Source organism: Eptesicus fuscus, chromosome 7, assembly GCF_027574615.1.
Source record: "Eptesicus fuscus isolate TK198812 chromosome 7, DD_ASM_mEF_20220401, whole genome shotgun sequence".
Lineage (NCBI taxonomy): Eukaryota > Metazoa > Chordata > Mammalia > Chiroptera > Vespertilionidae > Eptesicus > Eptesicus fuscus.
The window spans coordinates 20,366,485-20,382,242 of NC_072479.1; the positions used below are offsets into that span (position 1 = coordinate 20,366,485).

At 42.1% G+C, this 15,758-nt stretch overlaps 1 protein-coding gene across 1 annotated transcript in view; it reads right to left on the reverse strand.

The window, feature by feature from the left end:
- Nucleotides 1–2,387: 2,387 nt before the first annotated feature.
- The window catches only part of CRADD (CASP2 and RIPK1 domain containing adaptor with death domain), a 195,554-nt gene continuing 182,183 nt past the window's right edge, over nt 2,388–15,758 (reverse strand). Inside the window, exon 3 of the mRNA XM_054718797.1 lies at nt 2,388–4,490. Within this exon, the coding sequence (XP_054574772.1) occupies nt 4,189–4,490 (302 nt within the window). The 3' untranslated portion in view covers nt 2,388–4,188. The remainder of the gene's footprint in view (nt 4,491–15,758) is intronic.

Sequence of the window (15,758 nt, forward strand, 5' to 3'; positions counted from 1 at the left end):
TCTGCACAGCAAAGATAGCATCAATAAAATGAAAAGGAAATCCATAGTGTGGGAGAATATATTTGCCAATGATATAGCTGATAAAGGGTTAATTTACAAAATATATAAAGAACTTATACAATCTACACCAGGAAGACAAACAACAACCCAATTAAAAAATGAACAAAGGATCTGAATAAACACTCCTCCAAAGAAGATATACAGATTGCCAATAGACATATGAAAAAATGCTCAATGTCACTAATCATCAATGAGGTATCTATCACCTCACACCGGCCAGAATGGCTACTATCAAATAAATCAACAAACAGCAAGTCCTGGGAAGGATGTTGAGAAAAGGTAACCCTTGTGCACTGCTGGTGGGAATGCAGACTGGTGCAGCCACTATGGAAAACAATATTTTTCCTCAAAAAATTAAAAATGGAACTGCTTTTTGACCCAGCAAGCCCACTTCTGGGAATATATCCTAAGAATCATGAAACACCAACCGGAAAGAATATATTCACCTCTATGTTCATAGCAGCATTGTTTATAATAGCTAAGATCTGGAAACAGCCCAAGCACCCACCTGTAGATGAGTGGATAAAAAAGCTGTGGTATGCCGAAACCGGGTTGGCTCAGTGGATAGAGCGTCGGCCTGAGGACTCAAGGGTCCCAGGTTCGATTCCGGTCAAGGGCATATACCTTGGTTGCGGGCACATCCCCAGTAGGGGGTGTGCAAGAGGCAGCTGATCGATGTTTCTCTCTCATCGATGTTTCTAACTCTCTATCCCTCTCTCTTCTTCTCTGTAAAAAAAATCAATAAAATATATTTTAAAAAAAAAGCTGTGGTATATTTATACAATGGAATACTATGCAGCTATAAAAGAGAAGGATCTCTTACCCTTTGTAACAGTGTATGGACTTGGAGATTATGATGCTAAATGAAATAAGCCAGTCAGAGAAAAATAAATACCATAGGATCTCACTAATGAACAAAATAAACTGATGAACAAAATAGGGCCATAGACATGGATGCATGGATGCATGAAATAGACTGACAGATCTCAGAGGGGAGGGGATGGGTGGACTAACAGAGATTAGCCAAAGAATATCCTATATACTAAAGAGGTAATATGCAAATTGACCTTCACACAAGATGGCCACCTCCATGTGGTCAAAGATGGCCACCACAAAATGGCTGACAGGGGAAGGTAGTTAGGGGTGACCGGGCCAGCAGGGGAGGGCAGTTAGGGGGGACCAGGCCTGCAGGGGAGGGCAGTTGGGGGTAATCAGGCTGGCAGGGGAGTAGTTAGGCATCAATCAGGCTGGCAGGGAGTGCTTAGGGGGTGATCAGGCTGGCAGGCAGGTGGGCAGTTGGGAGCCAGCAGTCCCTGGATTGTGAGAGGGATGTCCAACTGCCGGTTTAGGCCCGATCCCACAGTGATTGGAGAGGGTGCAGGCTGGGCTGAGGGACATCCCCCTCCCCTCACTCCCCCAGTGCACAAATTTCATGTACCAGGCCTCTAGTATATGCATATATGCATAGATCAATGGACAAGGACAACAATGTACTGAAGGCCTGGGGTAGGGCATGGGCCGTGTGGAGGGGAGAAAAGCATGGGGGAAATAGGGAACATATGTAATAGTGTCCCCAATTTTTAAAAAAGGAATTAGAGGAAATGGGAAAATAAAAGTTTGGGGACATATTCATATATGCACATACACGTGAATATGTACAAATAAACACATACATCAAACCAAACGGGAGCAAGACTTTTTTTTTAATCAGTGTCTGCAAATGCTGGGCCACACCGTTGAACTCATTCAGGATATTATTGGGAGTAGGCAACCTCTGGAATTGTAGAGTCTTCTTCCATGCAAAACCACATGGACTCCTTGCCAGCACAATGCCTACCTGATTCTCTTGGGAGGTAGTTGTCATTGATGTCATTTCGTCACTCTTTGCTGCCAGAGGTAGAGATGAGGCTGTGATCTGGATGTTCTGTTCTTCCATTCTGCAAATCTTCTGCAATAATGTGAGCAGGCCCACACAGGTGTAGCTGCCAGGTGACATTGGAGACACCCTGCTCATTAAGGGCAGCCAGTCAGAGCTCTCTAATGGCCCCAGCAGCCCACCTTGGGGAACTTTGTCATGACTTGTTTTTCACTGCTCACAGAGCAGTGTCTTTGTATATGACAGACTCCTTGCAAATGGCAGGAACATGACTTAGCTAATCATCTGACCACTTCTAAACTGCCATCTAGTCAGACACAACAGAGCCCAGCTATACTCTCTCATATATAAATCTGGTGTGAGCGAATGCCAAAGCAACTCTCTGTTAGCAAACTCAGGGGGATAAATAGCAACAACATAACCAGTCCATGGTTCAAAATGACAAGCAGTTTATTGAAGATACCATAGAAGTACAGTCTATCACTGGATGCAGTGATGGGGCCAAACGTATGAGAATTTTTACAAGATAATGAATTAATGGCTAGGCTACAAAATGGAAAATTAGAGCTAATTAAACCAGTAGACCATTCTTCTAAACTGTTGAACTATGAAATAACTGACCTGCTTTAGTAAAGAGAATTTGGTTGCCAGACATCCAAAAGGATGTTATCAACACGCCACTGTCATCATTTTGAGCATCCACTTCATGTTCAAGTCTACTACTCTATGCACTTTGAACTCAGAATGGAGAGACATAAAAAGTATAATTGTTTCCCTTTGAAACATCCTGAGTTAGATTAGGATTAAGCAATAGATTCTCTGATTATTGAGAAGCTCAGACCACAAACTGGGATGTTCACCTGTGCCTCTCTTGATCGGACCCATTGTAGAGTTAATAAAATCACATCACATTTTAAAGCTTAGCAAGAAGCAGGGGTGGCACTTCCTATAGTGGCCCAGCTTTAGCCACCATGCAGCTTTGTCTGTGAACCGCACCCAGGGTCAGCCACAGCAGCAGGTTCCCAAGAGGTGACTATGGACCAGGCAGCTATATTCCTTTTATCATCCCAAACATCTTGGAGGTGGGGACAATCATTTCCTCATTTCACAAAGGAGGAAACTGAGAGGCTGAGAGAAGTGAAGTAACTTATCCCAGGCGATGCTGCTAGCCGGCAGAGAGCAGGACTCGGTTTCCTCAGTGAGCATGAACGAGAGAGGAGAAGCCGCGTGAGTAGTTGCAAAGGATTGCAAAGGACACACGGGAACAGTGCTCCAAAGCACACATTCTAGCTCAGTCACCAGGCTAATCACTTAATCTCCCTGCAGAGGGCGGCTCACCTCTCTTGCCCAACTACTTCATAGGATCTTTGTGAGGTCCAAATGAGATCCCATATATGAAAAGCCTTGAAACAGTAAAGCATTTGACAACATGTTTTTAGTAAAAGGACAGAAGTCTAAATCATACTCCTTCAGAGCATAACACTTCAATCATCAGGGCTTCAGTGGAAAGACTACACCTCCTTCTGTCCCTGGACTAAATCCTTTAAATAAATGGTACAGGATTTTCTTAAGCAATCTTTTAAAGATGAAGGGCTCAGGCATACATGCTGGTACTTGAACTGGTCTTTGCAGGAGGCTTTAGTGACTTAAATTTAATGCAGACACCCTGCCAGAGCTATTTATCTTGAATGAAGAAAGTAGCCATTTTCCTGTTGCTATCGATTCTGTTCCAAAGAAACAACTTCTGTAAATTTACACTCTTAATCTATGCAATACAAGAACGAGGAAAAAACAAACAACACTTTCTCATGAAAGGGCCACATTATATATAGTAATTCACTTTTTATTATCATCATCATTATAAACAGCAAAGTCCACAGTTCAGTTCCCAGGCAACGCAAAAGCAGATGATCTATGTATAGGAAGGACACCTGCATGTAATGTGATAACACAGCATAGCTTTGTAGCCACTATGTTTTGCCAGTCTATTAAAAGGTAACCACAGAATTAAAACCTGAACAATTAAGACAATGCAGTCTTTGAGCAATTAAAAACAATGAATTGTCATGCCAGTGTGGGAGATCTGAAGATCTGAGCAATCCAGCCTTTTAGGTAATGTGGAAATCCTATTTTCTCCTTTCATCTAAGGATCATTAAAAAGAAATCACATACACACACACACAAAAAAAAGACTACCTGCCCAGGGCACGTGACTTGGGGACACACTTCCCAGAGGGTTGATGGAGGCACCATCATTCCAGCATGTGCTGGAGTACTGAGAGGTCCCCCTCCACAGCCTGGAGGCCCCTTAGCAAGCTCTGGAAGGTGGCCTGCTTCCCGTAGCGCTGCCTCCAGCGGACGAAGGCCTCCACCATCTGTGACTGCACGTTGTGGGGGTGGTTGGCCTTACAGCGGTAGATATCCGTCTGGGACAGTCCCAGAGACAGCACCATGGGCTCCCACTCAGGGCCCAGCCTCTGGGCCAGCTGGTTAATCTGCCGGTCTGATGGGGAGCTGTTGAGGATGTGTGGAGGGATTCCAGTTACCTGGTTACCTGGGGAGGAGAAAGACACAACGGTGAAAAGCAAGTAAAAACATCACGGGGTGGGGGTGGGGGAGAATGGAAAACATGGGGAGAATGACGTACATTTCCAAATATCAGGGACCAATTTTTCCTAGTCTTCTTGGGGGGTGCTCAGTACAAAGCCAAGATAGGGGCTTGAGAAATACCATTCAGCATCTATGAAAATTCAGCGTTTATTACAGAAAATTTGAAAACAAGAAAATAAAAGTAACTAGAAATCTCAACAGAGAAACCAATTGATTTGATCTATTTCCTTTCAGTCCTCTGTGTAAAACATACATTTAGGATTACATCACACATACTGCTTTGTAACATGCTGTTTTCACTTCCATCTCTCTCACCGGAGAGGCTAAGAAGGGGGTTCCGGAGGAATGTGAGCATGCCTGCAGGGGCCCCAGTTCCCTCTAGCACTGGCCAATGGGCACAGGGGTGACACTGTGGCCTGCAGGACTGGCTAGTGCTGGAGGGTAACCTGCTAAATAGAACAGCTACCCTCTCCTGACAAACTTGAACATCACCAGTGAAGGGAAAGGAAAAGTGTGTATAATGCACCCTGTGCAGAAAGAAACTGCGTTGTGCAAAAGCCCTGAGACAGGAGGACATGGTGCATTCAAAGAAGTGAAAGAAGTTCATTGTAACAAAGTGCAGAGATTGAGGACTCCAAACATCCTCAGTTATGGTGCTGGTTACTCTTTAGGCCAGGACTAGAAGTGGGGTATCCACATTCCTGGCTCAGACATCTGCACAATAGCACATTGTACTGCATCTTCTGTCACCAGCATCACAGGTCAATCCCACTTCACACTCACCAGCTCACTGTTTTGATTTATGAAGTCACCTAGAGGCCTGATGCATGAAATTCGTGCAAGGGGCTTGGCCCTCACAGCTGCAGTGGTTTGCCTTGGCCCTTGCAGCCCCAGCTTTGTCCGGAAGGTTGTCTGGTCTAATTAGGATATTACGCTTTTATTATTATAGATAAGAAGACAAAAGGTATCTTATTAGAATAGATAATGTTTTGGCATGAGTTGTAAAATTATTGTCAAGGGCTCTTTCTGGTGTTTATCAAGATTATAATTTTTTTTAAAATGACTAAGTAGCAATTAGAACAATGATACCACTGACCAGTATTTTATATTAACAGTATTAATTTCATGACTTTTATAAAAAAAAAAAATGAGCTCATTAAAAGATTCAAGCAACTCAAAAAAGTACAAAGAAGAAAACAAATCATCCAGTATCCCACCATTGTATTCACAGTTGTTGAACATAATTTTGGACATATACTGTTAGAAGAATAATCTAACAGCTATTTTTCTAAGAGTTATTTAAATTTTTTAATATAACAGAAGAAGAAAAAAAGAGAAACTAAATGGCTTTCTGACCTGCAGTTAAAATACTTAAAACACATGCAAACCACACACACACACACACACACACACACACACACACGAATCAATGCTGAGAAAAAATTTATGAAAATTTAAGAGATATATTGCATATTTTAACATTAATGCTCTACAATGAATACTTTATATTTCCTCTCCCTTTCTTCACACCTCTTGATTTTTGTTGCTCACATCATTTTATTTTGCCAGGTGCATAACATTTACATTATAATGGTTTGAATCGTCACCCATGGTTTTTTTTGTTACTGTTTTATAACCATGGAATTTTTATTCCTGAGTTTGTTCTTTTGATTTGAGTCTTTGGGTCAAATTCATCATAGGGCGATTTTTCTGAGGAAATGCTCATGGTTACCATCTTCCGTTAGTTCTTTCAAACCAAGACAATCTGCTTATTCCTTCACTGCCAAATAGTAACTTATATTTATTTAAAATGTTCATATTATATTATTTTAATATTATTCTTTCAAATTATTAATACAATTTTATATAACTTTAATAATTTTATTCTTCTTACAAGTTTGTAGACCGTGCTCATATTTCATGGTAGAGAACATTGGTGTGGAGAATTCTGAAACCAATTTGATATCCCCATTTTATATAACTTGTTTTTTCTGTCTGGAGTTTATAGTACTGAAGCTTTAGATTAGGGCATAGCTTGGTCATTTTATTTCTGCTTTGCCGGGCATGTGGCATGACCTTGTGACCAAAGATTTAGTTCTTCCTTCCTTTCAGAAAAATCTTCTTGTTATATATTTTTTTGTTAGTCCTCACCTGAAGATATTTTTTTCATTGATTTTTAGTGCCAGTGGGAGGGAGAGAGGGGAAAGAGAAAGAGAGAAACATTGATGTGAGAGAGACACATTGATTAGTTGCCTCTCACATGCACCCTGACCAAGGCTGCGGATGGAACCTGCAACAGAGGTATGTGCCCTTGACTGGGAATCAAACATGCGACCCTTCAGTGCACAGGCTGATGCTCTAACCACTGAATCACACTAGCCAGGGCATTTTTATCATATCTTTGCATTATTTTTCTGCTTCATATATTGTATGGCTTTGCCTATCCTCCAAGGCTATCATTTTCCCTCTTACTGCTTTCACTCCCTGTGATAAGCTCCTGGCTTTCCCCAGGCCACTCATTTGATTCCACACTGTGTGTGTGTGTGTTTGTTTTATGGCTCAAATCTTGTATTGTGTTTTGTCCTCAATTTCTTTTCTGGTTCTTCAATCAATCTTTTACAAATCCCATTTCACCTCACACCCATTGGATGGCTACTATCAAAAAGAAGATGGCAGAGTTGATAAATGCTGGGCTGGCTTATTACCACAACCACATCAAAATTACAACTAAATTAAAGAACAATCATACTTGGCAACAAGCCAAAGACTAGCTGAACAGAAGTCTTATAACTAAGGATAAAAAGAAGAAGCCATGTTGAGGCTAGTAGGAGGGGTGGAGATACAAAACGAGCTGGTCCCACAACCATGGAGTGGTGGTTAAGAAACAGGAGGGATAACTTGGCTGTGAAGATCTCCCCACAAATAATGAGGGGATCCAAACCCCACACAAGGTTCCCCAGCCCAGGGTTCTAGTGCTGGGAAGAGAAGCCCTCATAACTTTTGGCTGTGAAAACCAGCGAGGATTGCAGCTGAGTGAGACAGAGGGCTGCTGGAGTCCAGGCATTCCTCTTAAAGGGCCCATTCATGGACTTACTAGCTCTGAGCTCCAGCATTGGGACAGTAGCTCAAAAGGCACCAGGAACATAGGAAAGGAACTGATGTATCTGGCTTTGGGAGAAACAGAATTGTCCAGCTTCAGGGCGAGGGCTGGAGAGGCAGCTTTCTCCCAAACAGAAGTGCTGGCAGAGGCCATTGTTCCTGTGTTGAGCCCTCCCACAACACAGTCTGTAGGCACAGGTGGGAAACAGGTCCGAATCTCTACCAACATAGCTAACACTATTTTCCCTGCCCTGGTGATTTTCTGAGACCCTGTCCCACCCAACTCTCGGGCCTGTCCAATCTGCTTTGAGTAGCTTTTCCATACAAATGGCCAGTCTCAGCTTAAGCTATGAACTTTTCTAAAAATTTTCAAAGGCTCACAAATCCCAAACAAGCAGTGTCTGGCCTCAGTGTGGCCAAGCTAGGTAGCCCCAGGCTGGGCACAGGCAGTGGCTGAATTTGCCTGCACCAGAGCCCCTCCTAAAAGGCCCAGAACCAACATACCCAGTGGCAGGCTTCAGACCACCCCAGAATACTACCCAGTTAGCTCTAAAATGACAAACACAATTAGTGGACTCAACAGGTACCAGAGTTCTGCTAAAATGAATCAAGCTCAATGGGGTTAGCCCCCGCACAACAGCTCATCCGATTTAGTCACAGCCATCCCTCACAGCAAGTCAGCCTAAGGATCAAATACTTTCACTGATGTACCAACAGCAATCAAGGCTCAACTACAACAGGAGGCCACACACAACCCACACGAGGACACCCTTGAAGCACCTGGCTCAGGTGGCCAGGGAGACTGTGCTACTGGGCTCCAAATGACATCTACTACATAAGATCAATCTACCAAAATGGGAGACAGAGCTGAACCACCTAATACATAAAAACAAGCACAAAGAATCAGCCAAAATAAGGAGACAAAGAAACATGTCCCAAATAACAGAATAGGACAAAACTGCAGAAAAAGAACTAAAGGAAATGGATACAAGCAATTGACCAGATTCAGAGTTCAAAACACTGGTTAAAAGGGTGTTAAAAAAAATGTAGGGGAAGAGAAGATGTACTCAGTGAGAACTTTAACAAAGATATAGAAAACATAAAAATGGAAATGGAAAACATATAAAATAGCCAATCAGAAATTAAGAATACAATAACTGAAATAAGGAAGACTATACAAGAAATCAATAGTAGAGTAGATGAAGCAGAGGAGTAAATCAGCAATTTGGAAGACAAGGTACAGAAAACACCCAAACAGGACAGCAAAAATAAAAAACATTTTTTAAAATGAGGATGATTTAAGGGATCACTGGGACATTAAATATACCAACATTTGCTTCATAGAGATACCAGAAGAAGAAGAGAAAGAGAACAAGAGATTGAAAACCTATATAAAAAAAAATGACAGTATAGGGGGACCATTTTGTAAAGTATGTGATTGTCTAACCACTATGTTGTACACCTGAAACAAGCATAAAATAAACTTTAATTAAAAATAAAATTTAAGCCCTGGCCAGTGTGACTCAGTTGGTTGGGCATCATTCTGTGCACCAAAAGGTTGCCAGTTTGATTCCCAGTCAAGGGCACACGCCTGGGTTGCAGGCTCAATCCCTGGTAGGGAGCATGCAGGAGGCAGCTGACTGATGTTGTATTCTCACATTGATGTTTCTCTTCCTCTCCCTTTCTCTCTCTTTCTAAAATTCACTAAATAAATAAATAAATAAATTAATTAATTAATTAATAAATAAAATAATATTTTATAAAAGAAATGATGAGAGAAAACTTCCCTATACTGGCAAAGGAAATACATATACAAGCCCAGGAAACACAGAGAGTCCCAAACAAGATGAACCCAAAGAGGCCCATACCAAGACACACCATAATTAAAATGCCAAGAGTTAAAGACAAAGAGAGAATCTTAAAAGCAGCAAGCAAAAAAAAAAGGCAGTTAGTTATCTACAAGGGAGCTCCCACAGACTATCCACTGATTTCTCAATAGAAACTTACCTGGTCAGAAGGGATTGGCATGAAATATTTAAGTGATAAAAATCAAGGATCCACAACCAAGATAACTCTACCCAGCAAAGTAATCATTTAGAATTGAAGGACTGATAAAGAGCTTCCCAGATAAGGAAAAGCTAAACAAGTTCATCACCACCAAACCAGTATTACAGAAATGTTAAAGGAACTTCCTAAAGAAGAAGAAACAGATCAAAGATATGAATAATAAAATGGCAATAACTACATACCTATCAACAATCACTTTACATATAAATGGATTAAATGCTTCAATCAAAAGACATACATTGGCTCAATGGATAAGAAAACAAGACCCTGAAAATGGTGGCAGAGTAAGTGGATGATGCACAGACATGCTCCCAGGAACAAGCTGGAATTACAACTGAAATATGGAAAGGCTCCTGAATAATCAATGGAAAACTCGCAGGAGAGAACCCTGATACCCAAGGACCGAAGGTGAAGACCACATAGAGACTGGTAGGAGAGGTGGAGGCATGAAAGGCCTTGCCAGGTGCCCACAGATAGCAACTGAAGTCCTGGAGAGATAGCTCATCTGGGGGAGGTGGGGCAGGTGCAACTGAGAACACTGGGATCTAATCCCTAAGCTGAGCTCCTGAGCAGAGACCACCAAACTGAGGAGGGTACCCACATAACATCTAGCTGTGAAAAGCAGTGGGGTGCTGTCTGCCAGGGAGTGGCAGCTAAAAGTTCGGGCACCCTTTTGAAAGCCAACACACAAAAATTCCCTGTGGTGCCACCCACCTTGTGCTCTGGCAGAGGGAGGGTAAAGTGGACTGGCACTGTGAGAGCAGAACCCAGGACTGGGGACTCAGGAGATAGAGCTCAGAAGGCAGACACCCCAAGTTTCCTGGGCTGAGTCATTCCCTCACGCAGTGGAGGACATCTTTCCCACACAGACATTTGCCTTACCTGGGGGAAGATAGTTGACAAACCCTATTGGAAAACACCCTGCCCTGAGACCACTTAAGAGATAAAAAATAACATCACACAAATAAAGAACACATTGGAAGGAATACACAGCAGACTAGGGGAAGCTGAGAATTGAATCAGTGAATTAGAAAACAGAGTTGAAAATATCACTCAATTAGAGAACCAAAAAGGAAAAACAATTAAAAAATAGGAGGACAGCTTAAGGAGCTGTGGGACAATGTGAAACGTAACAATATTACGATAGCAGGTGTTCCAGAAGAGGCAGAAAGGGAGAAAGGAATAGAGAAGGTGTTTGAAGAAATAATGGTAGAAAATTTCCCTAACCTGGTATAGAAAAACCCACACATGTTCAGGAGGCACAGAGAACTCTAAACAAGAAGAACCCAAACAGACCCATGCCCAGACACATCATAATTAAAACATGAAAAATTAAAGACAAAGAGGGAATCTTAAAGGCAGAAAGAGAAAAGAAAACTGTTACCTACAAAGGAGTTCCCATAAGGCTGACTTCTGATTTCTCATCAGAAACTCTACAGGCCAGAAGGGAATGGCATGAAGTACTCAGGTAATGGAAAGCAAGGATCTGAAACCAAGATTACTATATCCATTCAAATCTAGAGGCTCGGGGCACAAAATTCATGCATGGGGGTGGGGGTGGGGGGAAAGAGGGTCCCCTCAGCCCAGCCTGCACCCTCTCCAATCCAGGACCCCTCAGGAGATGTCTGACTGCTGGTTTAGGCCTGATCCCCTAAACGGGCAGTCGGACATCTCTCACAATCCTGGACCACTGGCTCCTAACCGTTTACCTGCCTGATCGCCCCTCACTGCCCCTCCCCCCGCCAGCCTGGTCGCCCCTAACTGCCACTGCCTGCTGGCCTGATCACCCCCAATTCCCCCCCCCCACCAGCCTGGTTGCCCCCAACTGCCCCCCCCTCCCCCCCGCCGCCTGGTCGCCCCACGCAGCCTGCTGCTTGGTCATTTGGTCATTCCTAATAACCCCCCTGCCAGCCTGGTCACCCCACGCAGCCTGCTGTTTGGTCATTTGGTCACTCCTAACTAACCTTCCTGCCAGCCTGGTAGCCACACGCAACCTGCTGCTCAGTCATTTGGTTGCCCCTCACTAACCTCCCTGCCGGCCCAGTCGCCCCATGCAGCCTGTTTGGTCATCCATTCGGTTGCAATGGTCACTTAGGCTTTTATATAGATAGATAGACAGTCAAATAAAGAGCTTCAAATAGGTTTTCAATATCTTGCTCTCTCTCTTCTTCTGGAACCCCCATAATTCGGATGTTGGTACGCTTGAAGTTGTCCCAGAGGCTCCATACACTATCTTCATATTTTTGGATTCTTTTTGCTTTTTGCTTTTCTGGTTGGGTGTTTTTTGCTTCTTTGTATTTCAAATCTTTGACTTGATTCTTGGGATCCTCTAGTCTGCTGTTGGATCTCTGTATATTATTCTTTATTTCAGTCAGTGTATGCTTAATTTCTAATTGGTCCTCTTTCATATCTTCAAGGGTCTCATTAAATTTATCAGTGGTTTCTAGAAAATTCTTGAAAAACCTTATAACTGTGGTTTTGAACTCTATATCCAGTCATTTTCTTTCCTCCATTTCTGTCATTTGTGACCTGTTTCTTTGTCTCCGTATTTTGGCTGCTTCCCTGTGTTGATAGAGTGGCTTTGTGTGCTAGGTGTCCTATAGGGCCCAGTGGCTCAGCCTCCCCAGTTACCTGAGGTGGACTCTCTTGGTGCACCCCTTTTTGGACTGTGTGCACAGTCTTGTAGTTAAGCCTTGATTGTTGTTGGTATCACTGGGAGGAATTGACCTCCAGGCCAATTGGCTGTGAGAATCAGCTGTGTCTGCGATGGGAGAACTTCTGTGCTGGAGACACCCTTATGGGGCAAGACTTGCTTCAGTGGGGCTTTGGTGCTCACTGAATCTGCCCCCTGAGTGTGTCCCTTATGGATCTGAGGAGTTGTAATCTGAATGGTCCCACTCTGACCACTGGGTACACTGGCTCTTGGATCTCTGAGGAGGTGCTAATTTAGCCTCTGCCTGAGGCTACCTAGCAGGAGTTATGGACAGATATGTAGATTCCTCTTCTTTGTTTGGGGTTTGAAGAAATAATGACAGAAAACTTCCCCCACCTGGTGAAAGAAATAGACTTACAAGTCTAGGAAGCACAGAGAACCCCAAACAAAAGTAATCCAAAGAGGACCACACCAAGACACATCATAATTAAAATGCCAAGAGCAAAAGACAAATAGAGAATCTTAAAAGCAGCAAGAGAAAAACAGTTAGTTACCTACAAGGGAGTACCCATACAATTGTCAGCTGATTTCTCAACAGAAACTATGCAAGCCAGAAGGGAGTGGCAAGAAATATTCAAACTGATGAATAGCAAGAACCTACAATCAAGATTACTCTACCCAGCAAAGCTATCATTCAGAATTGAAGGTCAGATAAAGAGCTTCACAGATAAGAAAAAGCTAAAGGAGTTCATCACTGCCAAACCAGTATTATATGAAATGCTGAAAGGTATTCTTTAAGAATAGGAAGAAGAAGAAAAAGATAAAGATAAAAATTACGAACAACAAATACATGTCTATGAACAAGTGAATCTAAAAATCAAGTGAATAAAAAATCTGATGAACAGAATAAACTGGTGAATATAATAGAATCAGGGGCATAGAAAGGGAGTGGACTGACAATTCTCAGGGGTAAAGAGGAGTGGGGGGTGTGGGAAGAGATTGGACAAAATTCGTTCACCTAATGGATGAGGACAGTTGCGGGTAGGGGTAAGGGCAGAGGGTGGGGTGGGAACAGGGTGGAGGGGAGCTATGGAGGGGAAAAAGAGGAACAACTGTAATAATCTTAACAATTAAGATTTATTTTAAAAAATAATAATAAAGTGGCTGTGATCAGAAGCCTAGCCTTACCTTCAACTGGGAAGAACTCGGATACCTCCCAGGACCCTACAACTACAATACCCAGGGACCAGCTGCGAACCCACGAACACTGGGTCTCAAGCAGTGCAAATATGCAGACGTGGACGAGCCCTGCACATTCTCATGGAAAGGTCAAATATTGCCTAGAGCAGTAGTTCTCAACCTTTCTAATGCCGCGACCCTTTAATACAGTTCCTCATGTAGTGGTGACCCCCAACGATAAAATTATTTTCGTTGCTACTTCATAACTGTAATTTTGCTACTGTTAATGAATCGTAATGTAAATATCTGTGTTTTCTGATGGTCTTAGGCTCTACAGCAGCGGTTCTCAACCTGTGGGTCTTGACAGGGTCACCTAAGACCATCGGAAAACACAGATATTTAGATTATGATTCATAATATAGCAAAATTACAGTTATGAAGTAGCAACGAAAATAATTTTATGGTTGGGGGTCACCACAACATGAGGAACTGTATTAAAGAGTTGCAGCATTAGAAAGGTTGAGAACCACTGGCCTAGAGAAAGGTGAGGTCTACAATCTAGGCTGGAGGGTGAAACGCACACAGTGGGATCTAGAGTTTCAAAGGAAGTCTGCGACCCACAAATCTGTGGCCATTGGGGTCAGCATAGCCCGCAAATGTGCAAGGGGGTCCACAAGGCTGCTGGCAGAAGAGAACTCTAGAAATCAACCCATAGCTGAGCTGGGCACAGAAAGGCAGCCTGATGTTCTACCAGTATACTGGCTGTGCAGTGCCAAGGGAAAAAGACGTGTGCAGAAATGCACACAATGCTGGGGGAAAAAGTTACGAGTCTGTGCTTACTCTGGCTTTTTTTTTTTTTTCCCTCTCTTTAAATCCTTGCTTTTGATTCCTAAGCCCAGTACATAGGATCACCCAATTGGGGACACTCTCAGAGACTGCAGGGTAAAGTTGTCTTTGTGGAACCTGGGGACCAGAGCAGGAAGAAATGATCAGAAAACCAGCTCTGGGGCAGTCCATTCCCCCAACCCAGTATTAATTGTGGCAGGGAAAACAAAAACTAAATACTGGGTAGAGAGGACTTATAGCCCCAGATGTCAATACAGAAACACTGCCACCCAGGGGTTGAATCACAAATTGACTCTTGTGTAAATACAACTAAAGGCAGGATGAGAAACAAAGAAATACTGCCTGCTTGAAAACAGGATTGTGGCTTATGACACAGAGGGGCAGTGGAAGGCAGGGAACTTCAATACTGTCCTGACTACCTGACAGGAAACAGGAGTGCCAAACAGAACAGTAGAGGAAGTGAATGACCTTCACTACTGCACATTTTTATTTTTTATCTTTTACTTAAGAAACTAATTTTTTTCTTTTTTCCTCACTTGATTTTACCTTTTTAATTATTATATTTTTAATTAGCATTATTACTACTATTATTTTACCTTTTTTAAAGTTACTTTTATTTTTATTTTTTTATTTTATTTTGTTTCATTTTATTTTATTTTGGGATTAGTGTCCTACATTCTATTTTCATTTTTCCTTTAGCATCATTTTACTCTATCTCAACTTTACCTTTATGCCAACACTCTCTTTCTCATTTTTCTCCTTTTGTTGTCCTGTTTCTCTTACCCTATTCCTGCTTTAGATTTTCCCTATTCTTTCTTTTTACCGCCCATTAAAAATTCATCCTACTAATATATCTAATTACTGCTCCCCTGCTCCAAGTCCATACACACTTCTCTCTTCTCTTTCTTCACTATCCAATTCTTTTTCTCTCTTCCCTTTTTTTCTTTTTGTTTTATGTTTTTTGTTTTATTTTGTTTTGTTTTGTCCTTTCTCTCTGTCCTAATGTTGTTGTTTGTTTGTTGATTAGTTTGGCTTTTTTGTTTGTTTGTGTGATTGTTTCTCTCTCTCTCTTTTTTTGCTTCTGTTTTTCCTCTCCTCACTTATTAGTTATTGTTTGGAGATTGCATTCATCTCTGGTTTGTTGTTTGCATTTTTTTGGATTAGTTGTTGTTCTATTGGAGTTTTCTCCCCATATAAATAGTTTTTCCCCTTCTTTTTTTATTCTCTTTCTTTTCTCTCTTACTTTTTTTCATTTCCTCAATATCATTTTTGCACTCTTTTTTTAAAATCCCCTAATTCTCTTTTCTCTGGTGGTCACCTTTATTTGGGGTTATTAGTATCATAAATACATCTGAGTTCAATGCCTTG